Raw genomic sequence first — 15,279 nt, 5'->3', positions numbered from 1 at the left:
TAGTCTTTAATCATCTTTTAAATAATGGTTTTTCTTAAAGAAAATTATTATAATCCTCAGCTTTGGTATAAGCTGAGCTTCCAATTCCATCTAAGAATATTCTGTAAAAGAGACTTGTAGCAATGTGGACTCAAGCTGCAGTGGAAGCACTTTGCGAAGAGACAGAATGACTCTTTCTTGGGTTTCTTCCAAGAAACTCAGTTATTATGCTCCCAAAAGGAAGTCTCCTCACCCTAAAGCCGTCCCATCAGAAGGTGATCCCCTTGAGCAGTTTCCAACATGAAATTAATCCCTGATTCTTCCTAATATGTTCAAATGATCTTTCCAGTTGTTTATCCACATCATTCCAATAGTTACTTTTTTTTCTCTGTGAGTCTTGATGTTTATAGAACCCTTGTATTAGTCAAGACTGGAGCAGCTGCAGTGCCAGAAGAGTCAAAATAATTATAGCTTAAACAAGGCAGAAGTATATATTTCTTAGGCATAAATGTAGGGCATCCAGGGGTGGTATGTGGCTCTACAGTCATCAGGGATCCCAGGAGATTCCATCTTATTTTGTTATATCATCATGCTCAATGAAAAGCTTCTACTGCATGGTCCAAAGTGGCTGCAGCAGCTCCAACAGTCCCTTCTTCATTCCAGCCAGCAGGAAGGAGAAAAGGGGCAGGTGGAGGGGGGTGAGGAAGGAAGATTATGCCTTCTTCCTTGAAGGACATTTTCCAGAAACTGCACATATCCCATCTGTCAGAACTTATCACATGAGCACATCTGGATACAAGGAAGGTTGGAAAATAGACCTTATTCAAAATGGCCATGTGCCTACCTAACATTTGAGGTTCCATTACTGGGATGACAAAGAAGAGACTGGATATTGGAGAACATGAAGCGATCTCTACCACAAGCCTTAAAGAAAAATGCCTGATGCTTTTCATCCCCAGAGACTGAAGATACCATGTCAATCATGACTAATTATTATGAAATTTTTCCTAAATGAGGGTTGAGAGAACCACATGCTTTTATTTAAAAGTCCTTTAGTCCTGATAAAGTTCCCATAAGCCAAATTAAATACCAGACAGTACATAGCTAGGTCTTGTCCATGAATGGACAGAAAATGAAACATACACACAAGAAAGGTCAGCTTGCTCACTGTCATATTAACAATCTTACTTTGAAGGAACACCAAAATAAATTACACAGTATTTCACAATTTCCCCCAGAAAAGCCTGCTTTTTTTTTTTTTTGGCTGCACCAGGAGGCTTGTGGGATCTTAGTTCCTTGACCATAGAACCCAGGCCCTCAGCAGTGAAAGTGCAGAGTCCTAACTACTGGACAGCCAGGGAATTCCCTATATTTTCTTTCTATGTGTTTTAGTAGAAAATTTACCTGTGACAAATGATTGACATCGTCTATGAAATTTGATGGATACAAAGCAAAATTTCCCTGCATCTCACCTTGCATCTATTCAAATAAACATAAAGAAAACAGGTCAGATCTGAGAGTATCTTGAAACCAATTGTTAAGCAATCTATTAAAGACATTAACATTTCTTCTGATTGTTCTTAGCCATCTACACTGCATTCAGACATCTTCCCTGTATCAACTTCCCTCTATAAATCTCTCTCTGAGCTTCCTGTGAGTTCCCTAGTAAAGCAACAACTGATGCCTGTGCGGTGAAAACCCTGGGCGGCCAGAAGGGCTGTCTGCAGTCTGTTAACCCTTCCCCATCTGCTCTTATTTGGGAGTTTGGCATGCTGTGTGTGCATGGGAAAAAAAAACCAAACAGGAAAGCTCCTCTGAAGGCTGGATAATGAAGACGAGAACTAATGAACTTCTTGTGGCTTTTCTAGGCTGATTTAAAAAGCGAGCTATTTGTCTTGGGTAAGCCTCCACGTAGTCCAGTGATGTCCAGGAGATCCTGCGGCTCACCTGTCAGAGGGCTCAGCAGTTCCCACAGGGTAGGGTCAGAACGCCCTGCCTCAAGTCAGGCACCCTGGCCACCTCTCCACCCTCGGTGGGCTGGCTCTTCCTTAGTTGTCATTGCTGTGCTTTGCCAGTAAACAGGGCTGGAAGTGCGCTTGAAAGGCAGTGACCTACTGATGATGAGCAGCTATGAAGTCAGAGCAACACAAAAATCCTATCCTGAGTCTTTGGGCAGTGTGCTTGCCTTTTAAATGTGTGTGAAAGCTTTCCAAAAGCCACAAAGACATGTCCCAATTCTCCTCAGTACAAACGGGGGTGTGGTATATGTTGTCTTCTACATCCAATTCCTGTAAATCACTGCTTTCCCATCACTATTTTTAGTGCAAAGAATATAGCTGCTGCCAATCATATACTGAACTCACATCCTTCCAGGGATGTTTGCTTCTGTGTGGTTCAGTTTATTGGGATTTCTTTTAATCCATGATCATTGTTGTAAAATACATTGTTGCCCTGCTGACATGCGCTGCATTCACTCCATGACCCTCTCAAGACAATGCTGCTTCTCCAGACTCCAGGGACTCCCAGTCTCTTGACAGCTTTGCTTGAACTTAAAGGTCAGATTACTTTCCCTTTGACGACTTACTTCTATAGCATCGACTGCCCTTGAAAACGAATGGATTCTAATCGGCACCATCAGTTCTGAGGTCAGCAGCCGCGGAGTTTGAGAATTTTCATCTCTGCATGAGTCAGTTCTTTCCCATTTCTATTTTGATGGACCCTGGTTTAACCTTACCTGCTCCGTTAGATGATTATGGTTCTGCAAGCTTTTAAGGGCTTGATGACAGATTTCCTTTTCCGTTTTTAAGAAATGTAGATAATTCTCTGTGTTTAGGCCATTTTCGTGCTTTTTGCTTTGCATAATCAGACCTGTTTTGATCTGAGGCAGCGACTTCTGTTGCCGTAGAAAAGGAGGACTGTTGATCGGGAGAGATTCTTATGGAAGGGCTCTCCAGAACCAAAACAAAAAGAAAACTTTTTCCAAAATGAATGTGGCCCATCCATAAATTTCCCACGGGTCAGTGAGATGGTGTGCTTTGGGTCACCTTTGGTTTTTTATTTTGCCAGATTTTTTTACATTATGTACTTAAATGTTCTATTATATGTGTTTGTGTGGAACACAAATATTCTATATTCTTTAGATTTAGGCAAAGTTGTGTTTTCATAATTTAAAAAATAATTTAAATATTTAAAATAATTGTATAATGTGAGAAAGAAAAATACATCTATAAACATAAACATGGTACTGTTATTAAGAGAATTTTATCTAATTCTGGTTAGCATGTACCACACCTAACATTTTCTGGAAAGAAAAAATAAGTTAACTCTAGAACTGCTTATAGGTCTTTCAAATAATTTTTTCCACATTAGTATTTAAAGTAACGGTCAATCCTTACATAAGAATCACCTATTACTAGATATAGCTAATCCTCTGGATGCCTCTGCAGAAGCACAGATAAATAGATATGTTTAGGACAGACTGTACCTCATCATCTGAGCTAAAAACGTGTATATTTTACTGATACCAGAGATTCTAGGATATTTCAAACCAGCTTCCTTATGAGCAGTGGCTTGTGTTTGGTTCCGGCTTTGAAAATTAGCATGTGTTTGAAAGCTGTCTCATTTGTGTCTGCTTTTGACAACACTAAAAAATAGCTACACTAAAAGAGAAAATAAAAGACTGTTATGCTGCCAAGGAAAAAGATAAACATTTAGAACTTTATAAAAACAGCATGTTTCATTGGATTTTCTACTTTTTATTGTGCTCTTAAAACTCATTAAGGACATACAAATATGACATAATTATCACTTAAAATTTCCAGCCCAATGACTGTAATCTGTTAATTTCAAAACCATCTTTTTAAACTCACAGCTCATATGAGCTTCTTGAATGTCACTAATGTATCTTGTTCTATATTTATCACAAAACTGCTGAGAAGTTATGAGTAAGAGAAATGCCTGAGCAGATAGTGAAAACACAAATGAACACAGACCAAAAATACTGGTGGCTAAAGACTGATCCTCTCTCAAGAATTTAAAATGTGGGATAGGAAGAACACGGTCAGAAAAACAGGTGAATATCTATTCCACATCGCTCTGTGGTCTTTAAAATATCCTTTCAAAATGAATCCAGGCTGAAAGAACTTGGTGAGAGCTGTCCAAAGACATAAACAACTTTTCAATGTTGTTACCATTATTCAGCATTAGGTGGCAATAGAGTTCAGATACTGTACAGGTCTTTGCCTCAAGGTTTGCACCCAGTTAAAACACCAGGAGGGGAAAAGGCAGAAGACAGCCTCCTGTGCCAAACTGTCTGAGTACCCATACAGAACATAAACACTTGCCTAAAGGAAAAAAATTAAGATGCCAGTTTTAATGAGCCTACGCTATCTATCCCATCATAGTAATCTTTTAGGCAATAAAGAGTGACAGTCAAAATTATAATTCTGTTCCTTCTTCTTACCTATTTGTGATATTAAGAAATTATCTTTGGGTTTTGCTTTACCAATCTGAAAAGTGAAGTTTAATTATTGTTTTAAAATTAATTATTTTTACATGACTGAGACACTTGGGAATTAACCAATGCCAGTTGTCATAGCTCTCTGACAACTGAATGGCTAACAGAGGAAACGTATCTGTGGAAATGTGGATTTATTTATGAATTCCCTGAGGGGCACAAGATCCAAACCATCATCTTGTTCAACTCCTTGATTTTAGAAACATGGACGCTGAGGTGCATGTCCAGGGTCATATAGTCAGTCATCACCAACGCCAGAAAGACACAAACGTGCCCTCATGAATATCTACGCTGCTTATTCCTCTAGTGACCAAAGACTTTTAAAATAAAGTATTTCAGTTGCTGCAACTGATCATCTTTCCTCAGAACTGGCTCCTAGTTATCCGTATTCACATGGAGATGATTCCTATCAAAATTACCCTCAGAAATGTGCTGAAACTCGTCGTTATAATAGATGCACCACTTCTCTGCTAACAAAAATTGTGATAAATCCTGGCCTGAGTATGTGAACAGTATAGAAAACCAGTGATTCAGAAAAAAAAAGTGGGGGTGGATCCTTTCAAAGGATATGAAGGAAGTATTGAGAAAGATTGGTAAAAATAAGGATGTTACTGGCTGACACACTCAGGAACACAAGTTCTTAAGAATTAAGAATTAATTCCTGTAGAATTAAGGGAGCCACATACTTCTGGCAAGAGCCCAATTTTCACAGTTGACAAAGAGATGGTTCATTTAAATGATTTATGAGTTGAATTAAAGGAATTAAACTAGTGGAATTAGAATGACAATAATGGAAAAGTGCTATACAGGTTTTATAAGTAGATTGTTTTATATTAACAAACAACCTGATCCTTAAAGTTGTATTCACATTTTAACATAAGGGAGCAATGAAATTAGACCAACCAGTTTTACCAAGCACTGGATGCCATGATGTCAAAGTGAAACTTTGACTCAACTCAAGAATATTAGAATGGCTTAAATATGTGGAACTAGGCATGCCACTTTTAGAGCACAATGAAATATATTTTACAAAACATTTTCTCTTAAGAACAAATAATATTTCCTTATTTATAACTTTGTTATGCACTGTAACCTGTGCTATGATTGTTTTTGTGAGAGCGTAGTAGCTATCTTGGTATGTGATTCAAAACATGGCATTTTAGATTTTAAGTTGCATTTTTAAATATAGAGTTTTTTGGTAACTAACACCAGCATTTTCAACACTGTGTGGCTTGAAAGCATAATCTTTGGCCGGAAATTTTACTCCTGGAAATGTGTCCTAAGAGATAGTTCAAAAGAAGAAAATAGCTCTTTGTATAAAAATGTTTATAGCATTGTTATTTATGATAGTGAAAATGGCTAGATCAACCTTAACTTCAAAAACAAAAAAGAGAGAGAAACGATTAACACAACCAAAAAAGATATACACATATATGTGAGGGACTATTATTCTGCAGTGATTTAAAATCGAAAAGAAGACTGAGAAAAGGAGACCGGAAATTATTACAAAATACTAATAGCAATTGATATATACAAATCTTATTTCTGCACAAAAGTTACATATATATAAGATATATATGATATACATTTTATACATATATATATGACTGGATAAGAACTTGTAGAAAGGTAATAGGATATAGGCTTATGAATGGCTTATCTTACCTCTTCATATATTTAAATTGATTTTAATAATATGTTCAATTAAATGACCTTAAAGATGGCTGGAAAATGGTTTCGTCTTAATCATTCTTAAAATAGTATATTTTATAATTTTAATAATAGATACATTGTTAGTTATTTTATGTTGATTTATAGTGTATTATATGCTTGTCATTCATGTGTCCAATAATTTTATCCACTCTTTAATCTTACGCTTACATATATCATGCACAGGCTGTTGAGTGAAATTTCTAAGAATACTGTCCGTAAACATTTCCAATTACTGTTAATTGAAAGCTTAAAGTTTTATCAGTAAGCAACTACTCTACTATGCTCGATAGGCAGCTTGGATAGGAAGGGAGCAGACAAAGAATGCAGGAAGGGAGCAGATTACAGACTCCTAGACTGAAAGGAACCCCAGAGTCCCCCTCCATTTGTGGACCGGTGGGGTTTCTATGGGCCGTTTACAGGAGGAATTCCCAGCCTCTCAGTAATCCATTCATAACTCTGGGATATAGGAAGTGGCTCTGAAGTCTAAAGACGTGGATCTAAAAACTAAGGCTGTCATCAATAAGGAATCACTTCTAATTGCCATGCGATTTGCCATGCAAACTCTGGTTTATTTCATTTTACCACATAGCCATCATTTAGAAGAGAATGCTTTTGAAGTGTGTTATAAATGAACTGAAATTCTCTTTTTTCCCCCTTAAAAGGTAACGTTTAGGTAGTTGGTATAAACTACACTGAGTTTACATATTCAAGAAACGTGTTAACTTTCATTCATTGCAATATTTATGTGGATATATGGGATGCAAAGGCTTGTCATTTCCAATATTATAAGTATCTATTACAGATACTGGTCTTGATGCTTAGTTTAAAAAGAAAGGAAACTCTTTTGAGAGTTCAGTGCACTGGGAATTTCTACCAATATTTCTCTTCTAAGGTAAAATGTTACATGTTACCTGGATATTGTTTGTTACATGCTATTTCAAACTCTCTGTTTTCTCTTTTTAAAAATGCATGTGTTTCCTCCGCACTGAGAACAGAGAGTTTTAACTCTAATGTAGCATGGCATGTCTGCCTCTTGACATGTTCATCCATAATGTATGTGAAAATGTTGTCTGTGAAAGAAAAGTATATTAGAATGAATGTGGATACTTTGCCGTTAGACTAAATGTGGTTTATTCTTTGCTTGTTTGAGAACACACTGAAGAATAAGGTTGTATGAAGGTGTCCAGACTTTCCAGTCTAGTGATTTCGTGTCTACGTTCTTGCCATGTTCCTGGCCTTTGAAAAATCAATGGGACTAAACCCTGACACTTCCTTAAAGCTTGAGCAGACAAGATTGCAGATATGTGCAAAACATTTGAACCTTGGTTATTTCAATTTAATTTAAAGCACCCTTCAAAATATTTTAATTATTAATTCAGCAGAAACCCTTGATTTGTTTTTTTTTTCCTTCCTCTTGGTTTTTTACAACAGGAATTATTAAATGTCAAGAAAAGTGCCATGCCATTATCCAAATTATCTTTTAATTAGTACCAGTTTAAGCATTGATTACATTGAAAATCATTTCATTTCAGCCACAGCGTCCTGTGTTTACTCATGAAAACATTCAAGGTGGGGGGGAACCGTAAGTATTCTTCTTATCTTCTAAATTCGAGACTGACCTTGACCCACAAAACAGACCACTGATGTACCTACCATAAGCGAGGATGGTACAACTTTGCAAGTGAAAGAGATCAGAGTAACTAACATGAGATGAGATCTCCCAGATGAAGAGAAAGTACAGTAGTGTCCATCTTTCACAACAGAGAACAGAAGCTAATTTTCTAAAAACTCCATGATTTTGCGAAGAAGATTGATTTATGCACTAAAAATACTTCCAATGCTGCAGTGATTCCTAAAATTTACAAATCTGCCTCCCTCTCTGTTCTACTCACCATGTAGATCCTAGTAACCACAGCCTTGAAGATTGTTTCTACACATATTTGAAGAGCAGGAGAATGTCAAAATAGACCTACAGTGATAAGTCAGTAACATAATTCCAAAGTTCCATTTTTTTTGGAAATGGCAGTATTAAAACATGTGCTGTCATTCAGTTACATCATGTTTACTACCCAGAGGACCAGGAAAATGCCTTTTCACACTTTCTTTCAAATCCCTTCTCCTTTCTGATACTTAAGTCAAATCAACCTGAAGGTGTCACACATTGTCCTTAAGATGCTCTTTCTGCTCAGTTTTGCCCATGAGAAATGTTCAGAGGTTATCCACTTCCTGTTGGCTGCTGCCTATTCTAAGTCAGGAGCTAGACCCTGGGAAGGAGAACGTACAGGACTAAACCTTGTCAGGCTGACCTGAGCACACGCAGTGCATCTCCTTCCCACTGCCCAAGCTCCACTACCCCTGGAGCAGAGCAAGCCAGGGGGGCCTGGCGTGTGGCCTGTGACCTCCTCACTCCTCACAGACCTGGCACTTAGCTAAAAGCATGGTCCTCGGAAACCATCTCTAACCTGAAACTGGCTCTCACCGGGTACAGCCAAAAAGGTTTTTTGTTGTTGTTATTAAGGAAAAGACCACGAAAAGAACAGGTTGAAGGTACAAATCACTTAAACTTTTATTTAATTGGAAAAAAATTTAAATTTAAAGTTTTGCTTTGTGTTCTTATTTATGGGATCACATCACAAAAAATAAATCCCAAGCCGGTTTAGGTTTACTGCATTATCAACACATTATATTAGCAGCTTTTAATGAATTTATGAATTAAGATGTAGGTGAGGTTACACTGTTTCATGTCATATGGAGTGAAGGCTTCCTCGGGTTTATGAGCTCACAGGTGGGAGCACATTTTTCAATGTCCTGCTTTGGACATTATAAAACATTCTCTATTAAATTTCTATTTGATCACACTGCCAATTATAAGGGTATCACTTAATCTCTTTCATTTAAGAAATAGGTTTCGAGTGAAAATAGGAACATAATGTTATAATGCCGCTGCAATTCAGAAGTATGGTAAAAATATGTTATAGAAGAAGTTGCAAGTTACAGAGAGGGCTTCAAGTCTGGCTGATGATTTCCTATTTAAAAGCCAAATTTCTTTCGAGGCATCCTGACCCCACCACCATCATTCATCTCACCAACACATCTTTCAAAAGAGCATTTTTAATTGTAATTCGACTGCATTTCCTGTCGTGCAACACTGATTTTGAAAGCCAACAGAGGCAGGAGGATTTCCGGAAGGTTTGTTTATGTTTCCATGAAACTTCCAATTTTTTTTTTTTTTTTTGTGGTCTAATTAAACCAGAATGGTAAGTAAACTTTGACAAGCACACTGGCTTTCATCATATCAAAGTGAAGTAGGAGTTTGTGCCAATTTGGGGTTTTTTTAGCTCTTGGGACCTTGAGATTCTTCAAGCAGCTGGGGTTTATGGCCTTAAATAGGCCTGTGTCTGTAAGTGCCTGGAGATGTGCCTGGGTGAAGGCTGGAGCCTGAAAAGCTCAGAGAATCAGTGTTTTCCAAAGTGAGAGATGCAGTGTATATCCGTGGAATTAGCAGCCCAATGCCCATCTCCCTCAGATGCCTCTCTTCCTCAAATGTGAGACTGGAAAAGGAACTATGGTGAAATTAACTTTCCCTGAGGATAGTCAAGAGCTACCATTCCTTCACCTGAGCATCCTCAAATCAAATAGCAAAATAATTTGACTCCAACCAGGGCTGGCCCCATGCAAACATCCAAATTAAGGAATGTCAGTATTCAAGACCCCCCTGTTTCGCCACTGCTCTGGGATTCAGGCTACCTTTCTTTGCCCTTCCCCACAATCAGAATCCTCCTTCCATAGAAGACCTCAAAAGTCCAAGTGGCTAAAAAGGTTTTTACTAGGAGGACAAAATATTAACAGGGGAAGAAACCTCTAATGTTGGAATTTCAGGCTATGCCCTCAGGCCAGGGAAGATAACGTTTTCTAGGAGAGGCTGTTAGGCACCACATCTTATCAGCTCTTTCCCCAATATACCCTCCCCCAAGCCAACTTTATCCAGACCCCTCAATCTGAAAAAGTTCAGGGACAGGGAGGGAAACCAATACAGTCGTGTCCTTGATTTATCACATGATGTTTGAGTTTAGGTGACAGAACAGATTTATTCTACCAAAGTATGATTTTCTGCCTGAATAAAGTAATCAAAATAAACCATTTTGTTCCTGAGAAGTATCCAATATTATCAACCTTTTAAAGTTGGCTTGAAAAAATCCAAAGTGCCCTGAAATGTGGTTCTTATTTTCTTACATTGGCAGAATTACATTAACAGTTATGAAGAACAGCAGAAACGAATTTGCTACCTTTAAAAAAAAAATCCCCCTCATAAGACTGGTAATATGTCAGTAGTAACATGAAGTTTTCATGTTAACTGCATATCAAATGCTTCCTGACCCCCTGAGCTACTAGAATTTGTGTCTTTCCAAAATGCCAGTCCATGTTAATATGCATGCTATTTTATTACCAAAAATTCAATGTCTGAGTTTGTCACTGATCAATGTCAACAAAACGTGTGTCCTCAAAGAATTCAGACAGAGAAAGGAAAGTGGCAGCATTTTAACAGTAATTCTTTCCTATATGATTATTTCAAGAGAGAGTTTTAACATTAAACACAATGTCTCCAGGACCCATTTTAAAAAGGAACTTAGGTCCCTAAGTTTGAGATCACTGTTTACACTGATTCAAACTATGAAACTAAACTGCTTTAAAGAATTCCTCCTGGTAAAAAACAAAAACAAACAAAAACACACACACAACTTCTCTTTTATAGTAATTCTCATACAGTGATTTAGAAGTTGCATCTGGGACATTTTGTGCATCTCAATTTAGAATCACTTGAAAATTCCACTTGCAAGCTGCAATTACTTGCTTTGGATTATGGCTAATTAAAACTGTAATTCCTTCTTATTTTTATATAGCTGAATAATGCACATATCATTTCTTTTATATTCTGTGCTATCATTTAATGTCTGAATGATAGCTATCTATGACTGGACAATTGAAATGCAGGTCCAATTTATAAATGCTTTAATCCAACTCATGGATATTAGAATCTTCCATAAATTTTCCTCATTGTGAGTTTTGAAATGCTATTAGAGCGGTCTAATTCCCATGAAAGCCTAACTACTTCTACTTACTTTACATGCTTACCAAAGACTTATACTACACTTAATATGTTAATAAGAATAGAAATGTTAAAAGTAAAATAAATATTATACTCTCTTCTGTAGTTTCACAGAGGCATAAAGACTTTTCTAACACTTCCATTTGTCTTGTTTAAGGTTTCAGGCTCTGTATAACTATACTCCTAGGAACGAGGATGAGCTGGAGCTCAGAGAAAGTGATGTCATTGATGTGATGGAAAAATGTGATGACGGATGGTTTGTGGGTACGTGAACGTTTTCTTTCAGACACATTTGGCCATTTTATAATTGGCTTATGTTTGCTCCCTTGCATGGTCGGATGTGCTATTCAAGCTTTCTTTGGTTTCATAAGGTCTTTGATTTTTCACACGTCCATGGGCATTATGTAATCCCAAGGCAACTGCATTTTTAACACAGTTTCCTATTTACTGCTTCAGGTATGTGTGATTTTCTGCTGGTTTTATTTCCAATTCAACCGAGAGAAGAAAATTTCTGTAAATAGCACCAACCAGGAAAGACTGAGATCTGAGGACAAAAACAATGAAACTGCTCCCTAGATGCAAACTATGAATATCCTGTACAGTGGAGAAGTTAGTCATCGGCAGTGAGGATCTAATTTGAGAAAACAAGATGAAATAAACAACTCACCCATGACTAGGTCTGCTGCAGGTGCCCTAAAAGACCCGTGATTTACCTTAGCTTTGATGTGTGGCCCAAGCAGAGAGAAGTCCCATTCCTACCACTTAAAAAACTATCCCATTCTTACCATCTTAAAAGAAAACTAGAGGTTTTCCGAGAAAAAAAATTGCAGACAAGAATCTCATATACCAAGTCACAGAGGAAAGAGGTGAGAAGGAAACAGAGGCACAGGAGGATGGAGGAGACAAACGATGAGGGGATGAGGGCTCTCCGTAGATCGGCCAACAGGGGTGAAGTATGAGAGCAAAGGCCACGTCAGCAGCCACGAGCCTCTGCCTCTGTGCATGTTAGTCCCCCATCTAGAAGGAGAGTAAAATGGCTTACTACACACAGATAAAGAAAACCAGTCATCAAACCAGGACAGTAAGTTCCAGAGGGTAAATGCGAAACGGAAGTGTAGAGACCGTGTTCACTCTACGTGAACTGGAAATCCTAAGGAAGAATTTAGGGCACTAGCTCTTCCAAAAAGTTTCAGAGGAATTACATTATTTGAATCCAAAGGCGAACACAGTGAGGGCCGTTCGTGCATTTGGTTTTACGCCTCATATTGGAAACATGCCCAATGATAGAACCCCTACCCACTAATAGTGCTCTTTTTTTTTTTCTTTAGTGACTTGGTAAATTGTTCAAATTTTAAGGACCCTGGCAGGGCTATTTGTACATGAATGCTGTGGCATTCAGCATGATTTTCTACAAGATAATAAAACTGGATAGCGATGGCATCCCCGATAGAGCCTCCTGTGAGCTGAGACAGAGCTGCTCACAGAACCAAGCCTTATTGTGGTGCTTTTCCAGCCCATCCTATCACAGGGCCAGCCTCGGCCTTAGTGAGAAGACTGTACTTGAAAATGTCACTTCCCAGATGCGTTTCCTATTCCGCTCCTCACTCTGGTCCAGCAGCCTCAGTGACAGAGCCTCAACAGACTTAAGTATTGTTGTACTTAAAAACCCACCTCCTCAGCAAGACCGTCTCTCCCCTCTGATTGAGAGGCTGAGCTTTTCTGTTTAGCCCGGTGTGACGGAAGCACAGCACTTAGGCTTAAGAGGCAACAGAGGCACCAGGCAGTACAGATAAAGCTGTTAACTCTGTCTTCCTATCTCTTCAAGTGAGTTTCCTCTCTTCTTTTCCAAACCCTGAGGGCTTGCTCTCTGAGGGAGTTTTCAAGCCCACATACATGAAGTGATATCTCATGGTTGTTACCCCTCTTTCATTTCTCACTTCTGTTTTCAGGAACCTCAAGAAGAACCAAATTCTTTGGTACTTTTCCTGGAAACTATGTCAAGAGGCTGTGAATCACTCTCCTCATTATTTATGCCGCATTTCAGCACCACACCTGTGTAACCTTGCCTGAAAGATCCCCACAGGCCTCCTGCTGTTCTGCCTTCTGGTTTCTAGTAGAAGTCACCTACCATCACCATCTCCACCTGCCATTGAACCACCAGCAATGGAACTGCCGCTGCCATGGGGAGATTGGAGGATTTGCTTCTGCGTGAAAGTGCATATTCCTGCTCTCTGCTCTAAACTTTGAAAAGTCGACGTGTGGCATCATAAAGAAAATCATTATACTTAAAAAGGGTTGAGTAGTTGAGGCAAAAAAGTAAGTGTCTCAAGGAGGCTCTCTGGTCCACTTTGGAAGATGCTCTCCCCTCAGGCAACCAGAAGATTGTTTATTACTACTTGCTGTGGTTGGCATTTTCACCTTCTTAGCTTGGCAGTATATTTTCCTTTCACGAGTTTGCCTAGTGTCCTGGTTTACACGATATGACAACTGTACTTCAGCTATTGTTTGCCTGCACTTACATGTTGTAATATGCACAGTGATTACAAAATCTAAAGCAAGAGTAGGAAAGTTAATTCAAATGAGTGTGATTTTGTTGAATTGAATGTGAGTTTCAAATAGGAGCCTTCCTGCAGGTTTTTTTTTTGTACTTTTTAGAAGTGCAAACAATAAGTGAATAAGAGCCTTTGGTAATAATCATGAGACTATAAGAGGTTTAGCTAGATTACAAAAAACTATTGTGTTGTAAAGTCGCATTGCTATTTTATATTAAAATGTAATAATCAGCGTCATGAACAATGAGCTCTTAGTGTTTTATTTATCTGATTAAAGTTAAATAAAAGCAGTGTTAGTGAGAGGTGCAAAGAATTATTCTAACATAGACACTTGAAAGTATCTGTAAGCAATATTAATAGGTAAGATTTCACTGTGTGTACACATACACATGTGAGATTGTATGAGAACGGACAATCCACATGATATGTTGTACATTTTATGGAAATGTAAAAGAGTCACAATTATTTTATAGAAATAGAGTACTTCAGAAGCATCACAAGTATTAAGGCTGGTTTTAGTAAGGGTTATGATCAACACAATTATTTTTACTATGATAATTATTTTTCTTCTCTGGAATTCAGAATCCTGGCTACATTTGAGGACAGGAATATGTTGAGCCTGATTTTCCTGGTGTGTGTAAAATATTTCCTCTAAGTACGTTAGGCACTTTCTAGAGGCAATGTTAAATCATTCAGGTTATATTTTCTGCCCTGAAGTAGAAACCTTCAAGATTGATATTGGGACCTGAAAGATTTAATGTGGTTAATAGTGCCTGAGTTACACATACCCCAAGAACTAGCTTTGTATTTCTTATGACTTTGCATAAGAACTATTCATATTTGGATCTTGAGCACCTTACAGACAAAACTTTTTACGGCATTTCTTCTGTGGACTGTGATTGATCTTTTCACAATGTACGTAGACTCTAGAATTTTGTACATACGTTTGCTCTTTTTTTGTACAGACTATTTAGTTGTTGAGAAAACAGGGGAATTTCCTAATTTGGTCCTTATCCTTCATTTAAACCAAACTGAAACACTTTCAACAGATTATCCTTTACATCTCCCACAAATAAGCATTATGCCTTGACAGTGCGATTCTGTAAGATAGCACTTACGCAAAAGTTTAGGAACATAGAAGATTTTAGCAGCCAAACTGAAATGTACATAAACACTGATTACAGAGGAAATCCACTAGGAAGAAGGTAAAGAAACATCTTTGAGTAGCCTACCTTGATTACTGTCAAGTTCACAGCCAGCTTTATATTTTAAAGGCTTTGGGTTTGAAATTAGGTCAACTGCATGCAGCTTTGCTGATAAATGAATAATTACCTTTGATGCCATTTATGAGAAAACACTTCAATATCTGTTGCCTGTCATATTTAAGAAAAATTAATGTTTCTATTCTCTGT

At 37.9% G+C, this 15,279-nt stretch overlaps 1 protein-coding gene across 10 annotated transcripts in view; it reads left to right on the top strand.

The window, feature by feature from the left end:
• Window positions 1–14,108, top strand: part of SORBS2 (sorbin and SH3 domain containing 2) — a 165,999-nt gene extending 151,891 nt beyond the window's left edge. For all 10 annotated transcript variants that reach the window (XM_057696605.1, XM_057696601.1, XM_057696600.1 and 7 more), the window contains 3 exons: window positions 7,741–7,790; window positions 11,473–11,579; window positions 13,265–14,108. In XM_057696605.1, coding sequence (XP_057552588.1) covers window positions 7,741–7,790; window positions 11,473–11,579; window positions 13,265–13,326 — 219 coding nt within the window. In that variant the 3' untranslated portion in view covers window positions 13,327–14,108. The remainder of the gene's footprint in view (window positions 1–7,740; window positions 7,791–11,472; window positions 11,580–13,264) is intronic.
• The last annotated feature ends 1,171 nt before the right edge of the window (window positions 14,109–15,279 follow it).

Source organism: Hippopotamus amphibius, chromosome 10 (genome assembly GCF_030028045.1).
Source record: "Hippopotamus amphibius kiboko isolate mHipAmp2 chromosome 10, mHipAmp2.hap2, whole genome shotgun sequence".
In the NCBI taxonomy this organism is placed as follows: Eukaryota; Metazoa; Chordata; class Mammalia; order Artiodactyla; family Hippopotamidae; genus Hippopotamus; species Hippopotamus amphibius.
The sequence above is the reverse complement of the archived record's forward strand: the minus strand, read 5'-3'. Positions and strand labels throughout refer to the sequence as shown.